This window comes from Tamandua tetradactyla, chromosome 7 (genome assembly GCF_023851605.1).
Source record: "Tamandua tetradactyla isolate mTamTet1 chromosome 7, mTamTet1.pri, whole genome shotgun sequence".
Taxonomy (NCBI): Eukaryota; Metazoa; Chordata; class Mammalia; order Pilosa; family Myrmecophagidae; genus Tamandua; species Tamandua tetradactyla.
This window is the reverse complement of record NC_135333.1, coordinates 46,386,056-46,407,324: the sequence shown is the minus strand read 5'-3', so window position 1 is coordinate 46,407,324 and position 21,269 is coordinate 46,386,056. Positions and strand designations below refer to the sequence as shown.

Genomic DNA, 21,269 nt, shown 5'->3' with positions numbered 1-21,269 from the left:
GAGGCTGGGGAAGCTGCGGGGTGACGGCCCACTGGGGAGGGCAGGGAACCTGTGGAGCTCCTCCCAGGGCAGCGCCTTACCTTTGTGTGAAGCTTCGCAAACTGCTTATCATCAATGAGATTCTGGGCATAGACCCGTCGCTTGTATCGAAACTGCTCAGAAAAAGAGGTGCTAGTGAGGCAGTGGGCGAAGCAGTGACTGGAACTCGCCCAGCACAGCCAGCACTGCACGCCTCCCAGGCTCACTGTGGACCTCAGCCCTGCCTGTGCTGTCCCCGAGAATCCACTGCGGCCCGCAAGGCATGGCAACCTGACCACCACCCAAGCCTGGAGGCAGCCCCTAGGTGCCCCCGCGCTCAACTGTGGTGCCAGTAGTGGCGACAGAAGGTACCACCGAGCCGTCCCCTTCTGGCCTCATTCCCACCACAGAAGCCCCTAGAAAACCCTGCTCTTCCCCCAAGACCCTGGCCCAGTTCACCTTCCTAGACCACTCCTGCCCAAGGCAGAGGTGACCACCAGGGAGACCACGCAGGCTGCCCACCCGTTCCCCGCCCCCAGCTTGGGTCCGCCGTGTCAGCACTGTCTGGGGCCCAGTCTGTGCCCCCAGGCCTGCAGGAAGCTCTGGACACTGCAGCGGGAGGGCAGGAGCAAAGAGAGGAGGCTCTGCCATCAGGAGGGATCCAGTGTGGCAAAGGGATGACCACAAGTTCACACTGCCCGTGGCCTGGCATTGCTCCTGCTCACAATCCTCCCTGCACAGACCCACGATCACAGCTCACACAGCATATGCTCACCTGGCACATGCTCACATGACACACAGCTCACACAGTTCACAGTTCCCATTGCTCACGCTCACACTCATACAGCTCATGCTCACATGCCTCACAGCACACTTCACACAGCTCATGGATCACAGTTCACACTGCTCATGCTCACAGTTCACACTGCTCACACATAGCTACGGCTCACACGGCTCACACAGCTCACGCTCACAGCACACAGCTCACACGGCTCATACTCACAGGGTACACAGTTCACACTGCTCACATAGGTCATGCTTACATGGCTCACGGCACACTTCACACAGCTCATGGCTCACAGTTCACACTGCTCACACTCACACAGCTCACGGCTCACAAAACACAAGGCTCATGGCTCACCTAGCTCACATTCACACTTCTCACACTCACACCGCTCACGTTCACTGCTCGCTCTCACAGAGCTCACAGTTCACAAGAGACATGACTCATGGCTCACACAGCTCACGCTCACACTGGACACATGGCTCCCAGCTCACCCAGTCTACAGTTCACAACAGCTCACGGCACACTACACAGCTCATGGCTCGCGCTCACATGGCTCGCGCTCACACGGCTCACGCTCTCACGGCTCACGCTCACACGGCGCCCGCTCCCGGCGCACACTCTCGCCTTCCTCACTGCCTGCCCTCCTCCCACCCGCGCCGCGCCCACCGCCGCGCACCTCCAGGTAGGGCAGGGGCGTGTCGAGGCTAGGCGGGTACTCCCGCAGGAGTCGCTCCTCGTCCAGGAACTTGCCGGCGCGGCCCCGGGAGGGCGGCTGGAACAGCCCGTAGTTGAGCGCGTCCTGCAGGCTGTGGTTGAGGGCGCAGAGTACGCGCTGCCGGGCGGCCCACACGGGCGCGGCCGGGTCCAGACGCAGGCACTTCTGCGGCGGAGCGGGCGGTGAGCGCGCAGCCGGCACCGCCCCGGGACCCCGCGGGCGCCCGGGCCCCTGCAAACCCAGCGGGAGGCCGGGCGCCAGAAGCGGGAGCCGAGGACCCAGCGCCCGGGAGTCTGGCGGACGAGGCCCCGCCCCGGGGGCTGGGCTCCCCTGGCCCCGCCCAGGCAGTGGGGAGGGTCCCGGCGGAGGTGGCGGGGGAGGGGTGAGTGGCCGCGGGCCGCGAGCCCCGGGACCCGGGCGCGAACTGGGGGTGGGGGGCTCACCGTCTGCTGCAGGTCCGGAACGCCGATGCGCACGACCACTGCGCTGGCCCCGGGGCCGTCCATCGCCGCACCCGGGCCGGGGCCGCCCGAGGCCGGGAGCGGGGCGCGCGGGGGCTCAGCGCGGCGCCCCGGCCCCCCCTTCTCCCCCTCCGGGGCCCCGTTGGGCGCGCTGCGCGGGAGGGGGCCGGGGGGGGCCGGGGCCGGGGCCGGCGCGGAGGGCAGCGGCGCCGGGGGCTCCGCAGAGGCGGCGGCGGCGGAGCGGCTCAGCGGCATCCGCTCAGCTCGGCGCTGCCTTCCCCGGGGGCGGGGGCGGCGGGGGGGAGGGGGCCTGAGCCGCGAGGGGAAGCGGGGGCGGCGAGGGGGCTGCGCCGGAGGCGGGGGCCGGGGAGGGCTCCGGGCCGGCCCCGGGGCCGGGCTGTACGGGGTCGGGGGATGAAGTGGGGGGCTGCGGGCGGGGGGCCGGGGCCGCGCCGCGGGGCGGGGGCCCGGGGGACTGTGCGGGGTTGGGGGGTGGGGAGTCCTGGGCCTCGGCGTTGGGGAGACAGTGGCTGAGCAATAGGGCCGGGCTGCCCTCCTGCAGCGGGCGAGTCTCCGCGGACCACCGGGCAGGGTGCGGCGGCCAAGGGGTCCTGGAGGCTGTGGCGGGGCGCGAGGGCTGGAGGCAGGGGCGGGTGGGGGGAGAAAAACAGGAAAATTGATTTCCGGGGGCTGCAGCCTCTCTCCCGCTCTAGCGACCCCCACCGCACTCCTCTCCGGGCCCGGGGAAGGTGCGGAGAGCCCACCGTGACCCGGTGCAGGGAACTGGCGGCGGGGACCCCGGGCCGGGGAGGAGTGGGGGCCTTTCCGCGGCCGCCACTCTTGGGTTCCCTGAGTTAACCCTTCCCACCGCGGCAGGGAGCGTTTAGTGTAGCGCCCCCACCCCGCGCCGAGTTTGGGGAGTTCGCTCTGGACGCCCAGACCTGTCGCCCCACCTCCCAGACCCTCGTTCTACTGAGATCCAACGCCGGTCGCCCCCTTCCTGTCACCTTAGCGACGCCGGCATGGGGGCGCGACCTACGAGGAAGGGCTTAGGGGAGGGGGCGCTACTAGTCTCCACCTGCGGCTGGGAAGTGGATTTTTAGTTTTACGCGTTGTCTTGGCAACGCGGGAGGGGTGGCGAGTAGGCGGCGGAGGGGGGAGCGCAGAGGAGAAGCAAGCTCGGCGCCGCCGCCCCGCGGGAGCGACCCAGCTCCCAGCCGGCTGCGAAGCGCCTCCCGGACCCACGGAGCCGGGAGCAGCCCGAGCCGCCCCGCCCCGCCCCGCCCCGTCCCGTCCCGTCCCGTCCAGTCCCGCCCGGGCGCCCCGGACGCCCGCGGAGCCCCGACGCTCTCTGACGCCACCGAGGACTAGTCTGAGCCATGGAGGGACTCCCGGGGCCCTCGGCTGCGGTGCCCGCTCTCTCCAGAACACCCTACCCCTACCTGGCCTAACCTCCAGCTTTGGGACTCCCTGCAGCCGCCTTCAGCCCCACAGAACAGTCCCTAAGCCTCTCAGGAATAACCTTCACCCCGCTCCGCCCCCGCAAGGCACCACCTGGGTGTCCTTCCCTTCAGAGCCACCCCAACCCCACACCAGCTCCCAGGGACCAGCCCTGCTCTGGGGGTAACCCCTAGCCCAACGCAGGCTTGCCCCTGACCTGGCTCCACTGACCCTGCAGAACCGAAGCTCCAGCGGCGTCCGGGCCCAGGGCCTGAGGCCAGTCCTGCTTTCTCCCCGAGCCTGCTGGACCCTCCCTGCGGGAAAGCGGGCCCCAGGATGCCAGCACCTCCAGCCCCCGTGCAGGCGCCTCCCCAGGCAGTGACCACTAGCCAGGCCAGCCTGGGGAGCAGGGGGTCTCCTGGGACTGGGACAGGATGGGAGGGGTGGGGAGAGGTAGCAGGATGGGCGGCCCCCTCCTGCTTATCTACAGGAAGCACCTTGGGAAGCACAAGGACTGGATTTCCTGCAACCAGGCCCTGGGCGCCCCCCTGCCCTTCATCTGTCTCCACCATCTTCCTGCCCAGGTCTTTTTCCCTTCCCCAGTCACCCAACTCCCTGCCCTCCAGGCCCACCACTGCTCCAGGGCCGCCTGGCGCCACTCTCTGCCCTCCCTCAGCCCCAGTCCACCCTGGTGGAGCCACCAGAACTGCCGCCTTCAGCCCAGATCTCTGATTTTCACCCACTATGGCTGGCTGCCCACCAGGTGGGCGAGTCTCATGAGTTCTTGGTTTCTGATGGGCCTGGAAGGAAGGAGGAGGAGGAGGCTGCACCCACCTGCCCTGCCAGAGCCTTGGAACAGCCTTCCCTCCCTGCCCTCCCTCTTGCTCCCCTCCTCCCATCCTTCCCTTCCCCTCTTCTCCCCTCCTGCCCTCTCTCCTGCCCCCCTCCTACACTCCTTCCTGCTTTCCCAATGCCCTCCCTTCTACCCACCCTTCCACCTTACTCCTGCCCTCCTGCCATCTCTGCAAAGCCTGCCCTTGGCCTCGATGGCCCCTGCTTCTTTCTACCTGAACCTCACAGAGGCAGCTTCATCCTGCCTTGCCCCAGCCCCAGCTCCTGCTGTCCTGGGTAACCCACCACCCTCCCACCCCCACCCCCACCAGGCCAGCTCATGGCTGCTGAATGTTTCTGGGGAAAACCTCACTTCTCTGCCAGTTGGCAGTCAACAGACCCATGGTCTCCAGCTCAGCCGGGCCTTACACTGCCAAGGGAGACACGAGTCCCTGCTACGCTCTGACCCCTGCACACCAAGATTTACCCCTCCGCAGACTCACCTGACCCTCCCTCCCAGGCAGGGCCGCCGGCTGGCCTGTCTCAGGGGCTTACGGCCCACTGCCCTGTCTTGTCTTTCCTTCCCATCAGAGAGCATCCTCACCTACATTCTCCACTGCATCCCACACTCGAAGGCCAACAGGCTCCTGGGACCTGGAGGACTCAGCGGGTGGTACACCCGGAACTGCCTGACCTCAGGATGGGGCAAATGGCACCCCTGGGCCCCCCACCCCCACCTCACGAGCCCGGCACCCAGGACCTGCTCCCCAGCTTTGGCTGCCCCACTTCACCTGCCTGGCCCTCGGATCACTGCAGAGTTGCTCCGCAGCTGCCCTGGGCCCCTCACCATCTCTCCTGCTCCAGTTGGCCCCGCTGTCCCCTGGGCACTGCGCCAGGGAACCTAGAGATGTGTTTTCCTGTCTCACCTGGCAGGGCAGGTGTCTTCTCTTGCCCCAGGTGTCTTTCCTCATGCTGTCCCACCCTTTTGTGATGTGCTTTTCTTTCTTCCTTGATGCCTTCTAATAGGCTCCATAATCCCCTGGACTGTTGTGTCCCAGTTAACATCGGTCAGAATCAGGACCCTGCCTACCTGTCCTCGCTGTCCCAGGCCCCGCGCTCAGGGGCGGCTCAGCATGGGCTGGTTGGCTAGGAAGGCAGAGCCTAAACCTCCGTCACCCACTCACATCCAGGTAGCTCAGGTTAGATCTGCCTCCCAAACCCGGCAGCAGTTGTAGAAGTCCAGGATCCCTTGAATATTTAGTCAAACTTGGCTGTGAAACTGGATCTGGTATATTTTTTGCAGGTGTAATTTTTATTTCTGCCATTTCTAGTTCTTTAATATATATAGGTGTTTTCAAATTTTCTATTTCATCCTGAGTCTAATTTGTTAAATTTTATTTTTCTTGAAATAAATGTATTTCCAAAGAATCAGCCTTTCATTTTGTTGATAATCTCTGTTTTCTATTTTGTTTTATTCTGTTCTTATGTTTCTCTCCACCTTTTTTTTTTTTAATTTCTTGAACTGGAATCTTTAGCTTATTAACGTTTAGTTATTCTCTCTTCTGACGTAAGCATTTAAGGCTTTAAATTTCCAACTGCCACTTTTGCTATGTCCCTTAAATCTTTATATGCAATGTGCTAAACTTCGTTGTCCTGATTTTTAATTTACTAAAATATCAATTTTAACTTTCTCTTGACTTGGGAGTTGTTGAATAGTCTGCCTATTTGAATTTTCAAATATATGCTAGGCTTGGGTGGGGCAAGAGGGAAAATAATGTTTGGTTCCTGATTTCTTGTTTTATACAAACAAGGTGATTTGTATTAAACGGACTGTTTTGTTTTGTTTTGGTGAAGACTTTCTTTGCAGCCTTTGTACAGGATCAATTTTTATAAAAGTTTCTTATCTGTTCAATAGGAATTGTGAATTGTGTTATTCAGATCTTCTTTCTAATTCTTTTTCTGCTTGATTTATAAATTACCAAAAGAGGGGTGTTAATTTCTGATTTGACAGTGCCTTTATCAGTTTTTCCTTGAAAATGTTGCCAATTTTTTATATATTCTGAGGCTGTATTAAGTGCATGCAAATTTAGAATTATAATAGCCCCTGATAAATTGTTCCTTTTATCCTTATATGGTACCCCACATTATCCCTAATGATGTTTTTTACCTTAATTTTATTTATTCCTGGAGTTTTCCTGCTTTTTTGATGAATATTGGTTTCACATATCTTTTTCCATCATTTTCCCTTTATTTTTTCTCTGTTTTTATATTCTCAGATGTGCTTCTGGTAAATAGTATATGTAGCTAGATTTTTAAAAGATCCATTTTGACAATTTTCAGCCTTTAACTATGTGTTTATTACAATTAATGATGTATTCAATTAATTGCTACCATCGTATGGTGTTGTTTATCCTTTTCTTCTCTGTGCTGTGTGAAAAATTTCTTTACTCCCATTCCTTCTTGCACCTCACTCCTTCCTTCTAGGTTCAATTTTCTTCTTCCTGAAAATATATCCTTTAGAAGTGTTTTAAATTAATGCCTGGTAGTGACAAATTCTCTTAGTCCTTATTTGAAAATGTCATTATTTTGCACTCATTCTTAAATGATGATTTAGATACTATAGAATTCTAAATTGGCAATTATTTTGATAATTTGAAGACTTTTCTCTCTGTGTGCTGTATTCTAGGTAATTTTCTCAATTCTCACTTCTATATCACTAATCATCTCTTGGACTGTGTCTAATCTGCTGTTAATCCCATTTTATTTGTTTCCTGTAACAAAGCATCACAAACTGGGTGGCTTAAAACAGCAGAAATTCATACTCTCACAGTTCTGGAGACCGGAGGTCAGAAACAAAGGTACTGACAGGATCAGACCAAGACAGGAGCCGTCCCACCACCTGTGTCCTGGCTTCTGGTGGTTGTTGGCAGTCCTTGGCTTGTGGCAGCATAAGTCCAGAAACTTCCTGTCAACACACAATGTTTTCCCCTCTTTCTGTATGTATTCAAATTTCCCTCTTCTTGTGAGGACATCAGTCATATTGAATTTAGGGCCCACACTAACCTGGTGTGGCCTCATCTAACTTAACTAATTTTATCTGCACAGACCATATTTCCTACTAAAGTCACATTCTAAGGTTCTAAATGAACCAGAAGTTTGAGTGCCCAGCTTCAACCCAGGACACCCATGCATAGAGTTTTAAATTTCAGCAATCTTAGGTTTTTATTTTTAGAAGCTTTGCTTCAGTACATTTTCAAATCTGCTTGTTTTTGTTTTTAACATTAACTCTCTCTCTCATTAGTTTTTTTCATTCCCCCTTTCTCTCTCCTGCCTTCCCCTGGTAACCTCTAATCTACTTTATTTCCCTGTGAATTTATAAGTGATGTCTTTCAACATTTGTCCTTATGTATCTTGTTTATTTCACTAAGCATAATGTTTTGAATCAGGATTCAAATAAAATTTAAACTAATTAAAGGTTTCCTTCTGCATTTCCAAATGTCTCTGGCTGTGTGGGCTCTGAAGCTTTTTCCGAAATGGTTCCCTCTTGAAGAAGTCCAGTAAGCAACCACACCTTGAATGGGTAGAGACACATCTCCATGGAAACAACTTAATCACAAGTTCCTACCTGCAGCTGGGTAGGTCACATCTCCATGGGAAAAATTTAATAAAAAAGATGCCACCCAGCAATATTGAATGAGGTTAAAGAACATGGCTTTTCTAGGGTACACAACAGTTTCAAACTGGCACAGGGTTGTAACTATTTTCTCCTGTTCTGTAGGTTGTCTTTTTTCTTTATTGATAATTTCCTTATATGTGCAAAAGTTTTAATTTTAATGAAGTCAAATTTATCTATTTTTTCTTTTATTGCTCATACTTTGGTGTCATATCTAAGAATCCGTTGCCAAGTCCCAAGTCATGAAGCTTTGACCCTCTATTATCTTCTGAAAGTTTCATAGTTTTAGCTCTTATATCTAGGTCCTTGAGCCATTTTCAGTTGACTTTTGTATATGGTGTGAGGTAGGGGGTCTAACTTTACTCTTTTACAAGTGTATCTCCAGTTTTCCCAACACCATTTGTTGAAAGACTATTCCTTCACCCAAAGCGTGTGTACCTAGCACCCTTGTCAAAAATCAGTTGGCCATAAATGTGTGAGCCTATTTCTGAACTTTCAATCCTTTTTCCTTGGTCTATTTGTCTATCTTTATCCAGTGCCACACTGTTTTGATTACTGTAGCTTTACAGTACAATTTGAAATCAGGAGGTGTGAGACTTCCAACTTTGTTCTTCCTTTTCAAATGACTTTTTTTTAATGCAATTTTAAAATTTCCTTTGTCCTTAATCATTCTAAAACCACCTGTTTTTAAATTTCTAGTCAGTAGTTCTAGTATGTGAATTTTCTTATATTCTAATCTTACATTGGTGGTATCTACTGACGCTCACTCATGGTAGATTGTTTCTGTGAGATCTTTGTGATTTGGGGTATGAGCTCATGTTGGGCCTGGATTTATGTGGGAATCTTGTACAGCCTGAATGTTTCAGAGAGGTGTACTACTAGCCCACTTCTTTTAGGTTAACTTCCAGGCTTGGTGGTCCCAGGGGAACCACAAAGAGTAATATAATCCAAACTTCAGACTGGACAAGCACAAGCAGTAGTTTTTACAGTTTCACAGAGAGATTATATATTTTGACCCACATCCCAAAGAGACAGAAACTTCCTTGTTATCTTCCTGGGCTGGTGAGAAAATTACTTTCTTGTCCACTTCTTCCTCTGAGGTGTGATCCTTTGAAGCCCAGACTCTAACTTCTTTACTCACTGAGGCCTAAGGCCAGTCCCTGGGCGGTGTCCCTGGGGCCAGCCTGCATCCTCACTGTCTGGTTTTCTACTCTGCTTAGCTTTTGGCCCCTGGGGGCTTCCCATTCTCTCTTGTCGTCTCTGCTATGTATTTCTAAAGATATTAATTATATCATATCCATTATTTCCAGTTTCTTTTATGTAAGAGTTTTCAGTTATTCAGCCCACAATTTTGCTGGAAAAATAATCTATTTTTACAAATCTCAGTGCATATTTCTTTTTCATTTAAGTGATTTTCATAGAATTTTGGTTGTAATGCTTTTGTCCTGTGAGAATTTCTCCATTTGTATAGGAAGTACTCCTCCGATTGCAGAATCCAGGTGGAGACCCCACCTTCTTACACCATCCACATGTGGACAGAATTCGCCCCTCAAAAGGTTAAGCTGAAGTCCTGCTGCTCTGTTCCTAAGAACATGACCTCATTTGGAAATAGGGCCTTTGCAACGTCATCAAGTTAAGGTGAAAGCAAATGGGCCAGGAGGGGCCCCAATCCAGTATGGCTGGCGTCCTTATAAGAGGAGGAAAAGGGACAGATAGAGACATGCAGGGAGGCAGCCACGTGGGGGGGAGGGGCCACATGATGGGGAGGGTGGGCACGTAGTGAGGAAATCAAGCCTGGGTGACACAGCCACGTGCCCAGGAGTACCTGAGGCCCCTTGAAGCTGCAGAGGGGTGTGGCCCGGATTTCAGCCTTCTCCCCTAACTGGGAGAGTGAATTTCTGAGCTCCTAGTCTGTGGTGCTTTGTTGTAGGGGACCCAGGAGACAAGTGCAACCCCCACTTGCTCACTCTGCTGTTCTGGCACGTGCGTGTCGTTCTCAGCACCCTGCGTGGACAGCTGGTCCCATTGTTGGAAAACCTGGCTGAAGGCCGGACCGTGGGGCCAGCGGGGGCTGAGCCTGGGAGTGTAACTAAGGGACATGCTCTCTCCACCTCTGGGTACACAGAAAGGGGCGAGCCCGGGAGCTGCTAGCAGTGGGTTCCAGCCTTGTGAAGGAAGCCACACTGGGAGAAACGTGATTTGGATCCGGGATGCTCTGAAACGGAGTCCCTAGTTTTACTCCCTGATGTCCAGTAGGCCTTGTGGTGTCAGTAGCCTGGGAACTTCCCTACTTCCAGGCTGAAGTTCATGGCAAGGGCGGCTGGACAGTGGCCTTGGTCCTGGGCCAGCCTGTATCCGCATGCCCTGGGGCCTGGGAAGTCTCCCAAATCCCCCGGTCCACTCTGGTCAACAAGACAAGGGAAACTTGTTTTCCTTGAGAGCCGCCCTGCAGGCCATGGGGAACTCGGGCCGCATGCCATTTCATGAGGCCAGTCCAGACCTTCCGATTTCTCTCCTTTCCCCCAAAGGGAAGCACTCCTGAGGCTAGACTCCACCTGCAGTGGCCATTCAGCTCAGAGTGGGTAGGGCACTGGTCACGGCCCCTCTCCAAGAAGACTTGGACTGGAATGTGACTTTAACATTGGAATGTGAAAACTAAAGTGAGAAAGCCTTGTCTCCTTAACTTTCACGTTAACTTAGTAAATTTAAATGTTGTGTTGAGGTATCCCAGCCTCCTTTTTAGTTGAGCCTGTGCATGTTCACATCTTTCACCTTCCTCACTCCTCAGAGGCACTGATGATGCAAGTGCTATGTATCCTGAGAAAAATAAATTCACCCAGTGTTGGAGGACAGAACCTGGGCAGCAATGGGATGGAAACCTAGAAGGATTCCTGGGAGACATGATACAAGTGAGGCCAGGCAGAAGGAAGAGGGCCTCGCAGAAGAGGTGGGCAGGGCCTGCTGGAGCCAACAGGGTCCCAGGGGGTGGGGGCCCCTAGGGCCATAAGTGAGCAAAGGGGAGGGGGCTGGGGGACCCCTAGGCCAGCACGGAGCAGCACGGAGGAGTTCCTTCTGCCAGAACTCCCACATCCCCACCCCCACCCCCATCCCCTGCCCCCCTCCCCTGCAGCCCACTCCCACTCCCACCCCAAAGGGCTGACCTCTAGGATAAACCCCACCCGGTCCAGCCCATGCACAGCTCAGGGATTAACCAATTCACAACACTGGGACTAACTTTTTAAAACCCTCAATAAAAGAGTGAAATAGTAGAGTAGACAAAGCTGCAAAGTAAACTAGTGAAATAAAATGGCAAGTTTTGCAGCAAAATGACAAAAACAGACTAATTATAATAACGGCTCACATCAGGCTTGAGCTGGGGCCAGGACTCTCTTGTTTTAAGAGAACTTTGTACTGAATTGAAACATTTATACAAGAAAGTGCCAGACTGTAAGTGTATGGCTCAACACGTTGTCACAGAAGCCCCGCATGTCTCCCAGGCCTCCGCCGTCCTGGTCTCAGTGCCACAGATGCGTTGCCCGTTTGAGCCTCCAGGGATGAGGCGTGCCCGGTGCTCTGTCACGCGTGGCTTCCTCCACCGACCTCTGAGCTGTGAACCCACCTGTGTTGTGAGCGCTGTATTGGTCCTTTTTTATTTCCATGCCGACACCGGCACGTGTCAGCCGTTCGGCACTCAAGGCCATGTGTGCAGGTCACTGCGCCACAGAGGCGTGAACCCACCAACTGTACTTTGCCGGGAGCCTGGGGGTGTGTGTGCAGCTTCAGGGGACGTGGCCGGGCAGCATCCGCTCCACCTGCAGCTGTGGGATCCCCACGCTCCACGTCACAGTGACACCTGGGGTATGTCCGGGAGGAGAGGCTGTGTGTCCGCGGCGGGGGCACAGCGACCGCCTGCCTGTGCCCCTACCCACCCCTCGCCGGGCTTGAAGGGGTCAAGGGCCCCCCTACTCCCGCGGGAACCGTTTTAAGGAACTCCATCCTCGGTGACCACTGGTCATATGCGAGGCCCTGGAGTCAGGGTCCTAGCGTGACCTTTGGGGGACACACCCTTGGTTTTGCACATTGATGGGGGATAGCAGTCACCCACTGCAGCTGTCACTACCTGCCCTTGGTGACGTGAGGCCAGACTCCTGGGGGGCTGAGTTGCATCCACGGTGGAGACGTGTCCAGCCTCCGTCCATGCCCTATGTTGTGGGCCCGCCGTGAGAGGCCCCACGTGGCATTGTTAGGAGGGACAGCAGGGGCCAGGGTGGACAGGACCCCGGAGGCCCTGTCTGGTGGAGCCTTCCCCAGAGGACTGGAGGCTGCGATTCTGGCTGGACACACAGACACTGGGGCAGGAGAGGAAGGGGACCGGGAGAGGGCAGGTCCACCAACCCCCCAACCAAGAGATGATAAATTCTCGTTGTTTAAGGCACCCTCTCGTGTAGGGTGTGTCTTGGCATATGTCCTCTGGCCGTCCTGACATTCAGTCTGTGGGCTGCCTTTTCCACCTCGTACTGGTGTCTTCTGATCATCATAAGTTCCTAACTTACACGTGGTGCAGTTTATCTGCTTCCCTTTAGGATCAGTACCCTGCATTCTGTTTAAAAGCACATTTAGGGTGCACGGGTAATTCAGTGGGAGAATGCTCGCCTTCCGTGCAGAGACTCAGGTTCTATTCCCCAACCATGCACTTAAAAAAAAAAGCATATTTTCCTATCCCAGATGATGAAGATACTTTCCGTTTTCTTCTAGAAGCTTCGCTGTTATTTCGTTGACACTTAGATGGTCAGTCCTTCTGGAGTAGATGTTTGTGTGCAGTGGGAGGTAAGGATGAGGATTTGTTTCTTGTGGATCCAGACACTGCTTAAAGTTCTCTGCATGGTCACTGGGCCTCTAAGTCTTTGGGAGTCTGGCACCAGTTTGGGAGGGTCCTCGACAGCTTCAGTCTCAGCCTTAATTCTGTGACAGCAGGAAAAGTCCTCTTTGACATCCTGCCAGAATAGTATACAGAGAATGTGAAACAAAGTGGCAGTCTCAGCCAACCTGGAGTGATGGATTATTTTAAAAGACCAACTTTTTAACTGGGTAAAAGGAAGGAAGAAAGGAGGGAGGGAGGGAGGAAGTCTATTCATTGGACAGCATAGACTTGAATTTCTTATGTAAATACTGGAAATAAAAGAACTGAGAAAAATCACATTTTTAATAAGAGATATACGTACCTTTCTCAAAATCAGACAAATAAAGAAAATGTATGTGACTATGTTAGAAAAGTTCTTGAGTTGCAAGTGAAAGGATGGAACTGATGAACTGAAGTGAGATTTGGCAAACCTGGGCCCCTCCTGCCCTCAGCTGCCCTCCAGAGTCAGTACAGGAGGTAGCAGGAGGGGAGAGCTCAGGCCGGGTCCACGACTTCCAGGAGTGCATGGCCCGTTACGGGTGGACACAGTGAGTCCAGGTGAATCAGCAGTTCCCAGAGCTGCAGGCAGAAATGCCTCCCCCACTTATGTCCAGGCTGTCCTGCACGGGGAACAGCGCACAGGGGGAGGCGCATGGGGAGGGCAGGGAACAGCGCACTGAGGGAGGGGGGACAGTGCACGGGGAACAGCGCACGCCTGGATGTGTGGCCAGCCCAGGCCTGACCACGTTCTAGGCCCCTGGAGTCACCACTCCCGCAGCAAGGAGGGGTTTATAAAGCAGGCAGCCTAATGCCTCCTTGCCCCGGTCTGGCTGTTCTCCCGTTATTCTGTGTTACTCTTAAGGCGCTCACCTTCTATCCCCCCCACCCCACCCCAGTAGGTGGCGGGGCCCAGCCCTGTGTGCTGGCAAGGCTCAACCCCATTCCCCCCTCACCCTTTCCTTCTGCAATCCCTGTCCTCCTTCCTGAAGGACATTTTGCATTGTGAGGCTATGTTCCATTTCTGTTTATCCTAAAATGGCTTTATTTCACCTCATTCTTAGATAGTGGGTTTTCCCTGCATATGATTTTGGCCTAAAAACGGCTTTTCTTTTCTTTGGTGTAACTGGGAGTTAGGAGATGGTTGGGGGGACCAGAGTCGGTGGCCCATGGCGGGGGTGGGGGGTGGTGCACGAAAGGCAACAGGTATGTGCAAAAGAGCCCCCTTCTTTTCAACACCGTCACCAAAGTATATTTTATATGCATTCGACCGTAGAGGTTAAAGTGTGTGAATAGCGAGTTTGACTGATGAGTATGCGCTCGCGCCGCTGCGGTCTGGACTAGAAATGGAATATTTCCATCACCCCCGCCCCCTAACCCCGCGATCTCACAACATCCCCCCCACCCCCATCACCCTTCTGCAGCACATCCCTCCCCCACCCCTGCCCATCCTATCACTGAAGATCGGTTTCCGTGTTCTAAAATTTAAATAAATAAGATTACACTCTTTTGTGTCTAATTTCTTTCATGTTTTTGAGATTTATATTACGTTGCTGTGTGTATCAGTAGTTTATTCTTTTTCTCTTGCCCTGGGCAGTATTACTTTGTATGAAAATGTCACTTTTACTTATCAAGCCATCTCTCCTGGCAGGTTTGGGTTGTTTCCATTTGGGACTGGTATGAACAAAACTGCTATGAATATTTGTGTACAAGCTTTTGTGTGGACATATGCTTTCCTTTCTCTTGAGTAAATGATTAGGAATACAATGACTACATCTTTAAAGAAACTGGCAACTGGTTTTCCAGACTGATAGAATTTTACATTCTAACATTGTCGAATTCCACCATATCACTGCCAACATTTGATATTGTCAGTTATTTTTAAAATATTAACCATTTTAATGGATGTGCAGTGGTATCTCACTGTGGTTTAATTTGCCTTTATCTAGAGAATAATGATGCTGAACATCTTTTAAAGTGCTTATTAGCCTTTCACTTCTTTTGTGAAGTGTCTATTCAAATCTATTAATTGACCATGTTTTTAAATTGGGTAGTTTGTTATTGAAATTTAGGAGCTCTTTATATATTCTGGGCATAAGATTTTTATAATATATATATTACAAAAGTTCTCTCGAATTCTGTGACTTACCTTTTCATTTTCATTTTAGTCTCTTTCAAATAATAAAAAGTTTTTCATTATTATAGTATCCAGTTTATTTTTTCTTTTATGATTCATGTTCTTTGTGTCCTAAGAAATGTTTGCCTGTTGCACAATCACAAAACTTTCCTCCTGTGTTTCATGTAGGTTTTACATTTATATATATGATTAATTTTGAGTTAAATTTTATTTATAGCATCAGGAAGAGATTGACATTCATGTTTTCCCTTTGAGCATATCTAGTTGTCCCAACACCATTTTTTTTATTAATTAAAAAAAAATTAACTAACACAACATTTGGAAATCATTCCATTCTACATACGCAATCAGTAATTCTTAATATCATCACATAGATGTATGATCATCATTTCTTAGTACATTTGCATCGATTTAGAAAAAGAAATAGCAAGACAACAGAAAAAGAAATAAAATGATAATATAGAGAAAAAATAAAAATAAAAAATACAAAAAATATATTAAAAAACAAAAACAAAAAAAAAACTATAGCTCAGATGCAGCTTCATTCAGTGTTTTAACATAATTACATTACAATTAGGTAGTATTGTGCTGTCCATTTTTGAGTTTTTGTATCCAGTCCTGTTGCACACTCTGTATCCCTTCAGCTCCAATTACCCATTATATTACCCTGTTTCTAACTCCTGATGGTTTCTGTTACCAATGACATATTCCAAGTTTATTCTCGAATGTCGGTTCACATCAGTGGGACCATACAGTATTTGTCCTTTAGTTTTTGGCTAGTCTCACTCAGCATAATGTTCTCTAGGTCCATCCATGTTATTACATGCTTCATAAGTTTATTCTGTCTTAAAGCTGCATAATATTCCATCGTATGTATATACCACAGTTTGTTTAGCCACTCATCTGTTGATGGACATTTTGACTGTTTCCATCTCTTTGCAATTGTAAATAATGCTGCTATAAACATTGGTGTGCAAATGTCCGTTTGTGTCTTTGCCCTTAAGTCCTTTGAATAGATACCCAGCAATGGTATTGCTGGGTTGTATGGCAATTCTATATTCAGCTTTTTGAGGAACCGCCAAACTGCCTTCCACAGTGGTTGCACCATTTGACATTCCCACCAACAGTGGATAAGTGTGCCTCTTTCTCCGCATCCTCTCCAGCACTTGTCATTTTCTGTTTTGTTGATAATGGCCATTCTGGTGGGTGTGAGATGATATCTCATTGTGGTTTTGATTTGCATTTCTCTAATGGCCAGGGACATTGAGCATCTCTTCATGTGCCTTTTGGCCATTTGTATTTCCTCTTCTGAGAGGTGTCTGTTCAAGTCTTTTTCCCATTTTGTAATTGGATTGTCTGTCTTTTTGTTGTTGAGTTGAACAATCTCTTTATAAATTCTGGATACTAGACCTTTATCTGATATGTCGTTTCCAAATATTGTCTCCCATTGTGTAGGCTGTCTTTCTACTTTCTTGATGAAGTTCTTTGATGCACAAAAGTGTTTAATTTTGGCGGGCCGCGGTGGCTCAGCGGGCAAGAGTGCTTGCCTTCCATGCCGGAGGACCCCGGTTCGATTCCCGGCCCCAGCCCATGTAAAAAACAAACAAACAAACAAAATATAATAAAAACAAGAAAATGTTTAAAGATGTTTCCCTTTCTTCCTCCCTTCCTTCCTTCCATCCTTCCTTCCTTCTCTCTGTCTTTCCTTCCCTTCCTCCCTCTCTCTTAAAAAAAAAAAAAAAAAAAAAGTGTTTAATTTTGAGGAGCTCCCATTTATTTCTTTCTTTCTTCAGTGCTCTTGCTTTAGGTTTAAGGTCCATAAAACCGCCTCCAATTGTAAGATTCATAAGATAGCTCCCTACATTTTCCTCTAACTGTTTTATAGTCTTAGACCTAATGTTTAGATCTTTGATCCATTTTGAGTTCACTTTTGTATAGGGTGTGAGATATGGGTCCTCTTTCATTCTTTTGCATATGGATATCCAGTTCTCTAGGCACCATTTATTGAAGAGACTGTTCTGTCCCAGGTGAGTTGGCTTGACTGCTTTATCAAAGATCAAATGTCCATAGATGAAAGGGTCTATATCTGAGCACTCTATTCGATTCCATTGGTCGATATATCTATCTTTATGCCAGTACCATGCTGTTTTGACCACTGTGGCTTCATAATATGCCTTAAAGTCCGGCAGCATGAGACCTCCATCCTAGTTTTTTTCCCTCAAGATACTTTTAGCAATTCAGGGCACCCTACCCTTCCAGATAAATTTGCTTATTGGTTTTTCTATTTCTGAAAAATCAGTTGTTGGGATTTTGATTGGTATTCCATTGAATCTGTAAATCAATTTAGGTAGAATTGACATCTTAACTATATTTAGTCTTCCAATCCATGAACACGGTATGCCCTTCCATCTATTTAGGTCTTCTGTGATTTCTTTTAACAGTTTTTTGTAGTTTTCTTTGTATAGGTCTTTTGTCTCTTTAGTTAAATTTATTCCCAAGTATTTTATTCTTTTAGTTGCAATTGTAAATGGAATTCTTTTCTTGATTCCCCCCTCAGCTTGTTCGTTGCTAGTGTATAGAAACACTACAGGTTTTTGAATGTTGATCTTGTAACCTGCTACTTTGCTGTACTCATTTATTAGCTCTAGTAGTTTTGTTGTGGATTTTTCCGGGTTTTCGACATGTAGTATCATATCGTCTGCAAACAGTGATAGTTTTACTTCTTCCTTTCCAATTTTGATGCCTTGTATTTCTTTTTCTTGTCTAATTGCTCTGGCTAGAACCTCCAACACAATGTTGAATAATAGTGGTGATAATGGACATCCTTGTCTTGTTCCTGATCTTAGGGGGAAAGTTTTCAATTTTTCCCCATTGAGGATGATATTAGCTGTGGGTTTTTCATATATTCCCTCTATCATTTTAAGGAAGTTCCCTTGTATTCCTATCCTTTGAAGTGTTTTCAACAGGAAAGGATGTTGAATCTTGTCAAATGCCTTCTGTGCATCAATTGAGATGATCATGTGATTTTTCTGCTTTGATTTGTTGATATGGTGTATTACATTAATTGATTTTCTTATGTTGAACCATCCTTGCATACCTGGGATGAATCCTACTTGGTCATGATGTATAATTCTTTTAATGTGTTGCTGGATTCGATTTGCTAGAATTTGTTGAGGATTTTTGCATCTATATTCATTAGAGAGATTGGTCTGTAGTTTTCTTTTTTTGTAATATCTTTGCCTGGTTTTGGTATGAGGGTGATGTTGGCTTCATAGAATGAATTAGGTAGTTTTCCCTCCACTTCGATTTTTTTGAAGAGAGAGTTTTTTTTTTTTTTTGAGCAGAGTTGGTACTAATTCTTTCTGGAATGTTTGGTAGAATTCACATGTGAAGCCGTCTGGTCCTGGACTTTTCTTTTTGGGAAGCTTTTGAATGACCGATTCAATTTCTTTACTTGTGATTGGTTTGTTGAGGTCATCTATTTCTTCTTGAGTCAAAGTTGGTTGTTCATGCCCTTCTAGGAACTTGTCCATTTCATCTACATTGTTGTATTTATTAGTGTAAAGTTGTTCATAATATGCTGTTATTACCTCCTTTATTTCTGTGAGGTCAGTAGTTATGTCTCCTCTTCCATTTCTGATCTTATTTATTTGCGTCCTCTCTCTTCTTCTTTTTGTCAATCTTGCTAAGGGCCCATCAATCCTGTTGATTTTCTCATAGAACCAACTTCTGGTCTTATTGATTTTCTCTATTGTTTTCATGTTTTCAATTTCATTTATTTCTGCTCTAATGTTTGTTATTTCTTTCCTTTTGCTTGCTTTGGGATTAGTTTGCTGTTCTTTCTCCAGTTCTTCCAAGTGGATAGTTAATTCCCGAATTTTTGCCCTTTCTTCTTTTCTGATATAGGCATTTAGGGCAATAAATTTCCCTCTTAGCACTGCCTTTGCTGCGTCCCATAGGTTTTGATATGTTGTGTCTTCATTTTCATTTGCCTCGAGATATTTACTAATTTCTCTTGTAATTTCTTCCTTGACCCACTGGTTGTTTAAGAGTGTGTTGTTGAGCCTCCACGTATTTGTGAATTTTCTGGCACTCTGCCTATTATTGATTTCCAACTTCATTCCTTTATGATCCGAGAAAGTGTTGTGTATGATTTCAATCTTTTTAAATTTGTTGAGACTTGCTTTGTGACCCAGCATATGGTCTATCTTTGAGAATGATCCATGAGCCCAACACCATTTTTTGAAAAGACTTTTCTTTCCCATTGAATTGCTTCACATCTTTATTGAAAATCAGCTGACCATATATGTGTGGGTCTATTTCTAGATTCTCGTTTCTGTTCTTTTGATCTGTATTTATAAAATTATTTCTCCACTACCACACTATCTGGATATCTGTGACTTTATAATAAGTCTTGGAGTCAGATAGAAAGTCTTACAACTTTTTTTTCCCTTTTAATTGTGTTGGTTATTCTAGGTCATTTTCATTTCAATGTAAATTTTAGAACCAGCATGTTAGTTTCTGTATGCACAAAAAAGCCTACTGGGGATTCTATTGGTATTTCATTGAATCTATAGATTTCAATTTGGGGAGAAAGGATGTCTTCACAATATTGACTCTCCCAAAGCATGGAACCAGTCATTTATTTTGGTCTTCTTTAATTTATCTCAGCAAGGTTTAGTAGCTTTCAGTGTAGAGTTCTTACACATTTTTATTAAATGCTTACTAAAAATTTTATGTTATTTCACATTATTGCAAATGATATTTTTAACATAAAATTTCATATTAAAAAACAATTGATTTTTTGTTTGTTAACTTTGTAGGTGACAACATTGTTAACTCCCTTAGTGGTGTCAGTAGCTTTTTGGTAGATTCCTCAGGATACCTACATAAACAGTCAGGTCATGGCAAATAGAAATGTTTTCACTTCTTCCTTTTGCATTTTATTTATTTATTTGCACCTTATTGCAATGGCTAGGGACTGCCATTACAGTGTTGAATAGAAATGGTAAAATCTTAGGGGAGAAGCAGTTCAGCATTAAATACTCTATTATCTGAAGTTTGTTTTTTTTGTAGAGGCCCTTTTCAGATTTAGAAAGTTCCTTTCTATTCCTAGTCTGCAGAGGGTTTTGTGTTTTGTTTGTTTGTTTGTTTGTTTGTTTTATCATGAATGCATGTCTGACCCTCTTAAGGAACTTCTTTGAAACTCACTCAATGACTATGCCCGTGTCTCATTGCCCAGAACTGGGCCACAAAACTGTATCTGCAAGGGAGGCTAGGAAATGTGATTAATTTTTAGCTGGACCCTACAGAATTGTTGCTCCCTACAAAATCAGGGCTCTGTTAACAAGGAAGCAGTCAGAATGGGTATTGGAATTGGCAAGTAGTGTTCTTCCACACTGGGGCTACAGTTTTAGATTAACAGTTATTTACATTCTCATTTTAAAGTTAATATGCTATTGCCACCTGAGTTCTAGCTGTCAAAACAAATGCTGTCAATTTAACTGTCATTGTTTCTATAGGTAATGTGTTCTTTCTGGCTTTTTTTTTTTTTAATATTTTTAATTGTGAAATATATATATACAAAACAATAAATTTCAACATACATGGTAACTAGTAGTTATAGAACAGATTTCAGAGTTTGGTATGGTTACAGTTCCACAATTTTAGGTTTCCTTCTAGCTGCTCCAAGACACTGGAGACCTAAAGAAATATCAATATAAGGATTCAGCAGTCATACTCATTGGTTAAGCCTGACCTTCTCTGTATAACTCCACCTTCTCCTTTGATCCTTCTCCCGATCTTTAGGAGTATTTGGATTATGCCCATTCTAATTTTTTCATCTTAGAAAGGGCTTTCAATAATATGGGGAAGGGGAAATGGAATTAGTTGAGGTTCTGGAGAGGCTGGGCCCTCTAGGATTCAGGACTTATCTGGCCTATGAACCCATCTGGAGGTTGTAGGTTTCTGGAAACTAATCTTAGTGCATGAAACTATTGTAGAATCTCAGAAAGAGCTCTGGGTGTTCTTTAGGGTTAACAGGAATGGTTTTGGATGGGGTTTGGCAAACCATGGTAATTAGCAATATTTAGCTGAAGCTTGCATAAGAGTAGCCTTCAGAATAGCCTCTCGACCCTAACTCTCTCAGTCACTGATACCTTATTTGTTACACTTCTTTTCCCCCTTTTGGTCCGGATGGCGTTGTTGATCCCACAGTGCCAGGATTGTACTTATCCCTGGGAGGCATGTCCCACACCACCAGATTTTCACCCTGGATCTCATGTCCAATGTCGGGGGAAGGCAATGGTTT

At 47.9% G+C, this 21,269-nt stretch overlaps 1 protein-coding gene across 4 annotated transcripts in view; it reads right to left on the bottom strand.

Moving 5' to 3' along the window:
* SHANK3 (SH3 and multiple ankyrin repeat domains 3) overlaps nucleotides 1-2,236 on the bottom strand; it is a 47,718-nt gene extending 45,482 nt beyond the window's left edge. For all 4 annotated transcript variants that reach the window (XR_013179390.1, XM_077169311.1, XM_077169312.1 and 1 more), the window contains exons 1-3: nucleotides 1,964-2,236; nucleotides 1,482-1,685; nucleotides 81-152 (exon numbers count right to left, since the gene is read on the bottom strand). Coding sequence is in view for 3 of the 4 variants with exons in the window: in XM_077169311.1 (XP_077025426.1) it covers nucleotides 81-152; nucleotides 1,482-1,685; nucleotides 1,964-2,236 (549 nt within the window). In the remaining variant the exon portion in view is untranslated. The remainder of the gene's footprint in view (nucleotides 1-80; nucleotides 153-1,481; nucleotides 1,686-1,963) is intronic.
* Between the last annotated feature and the right edge of the window lie 19,033 nt (nucleotides 2,237-21,269).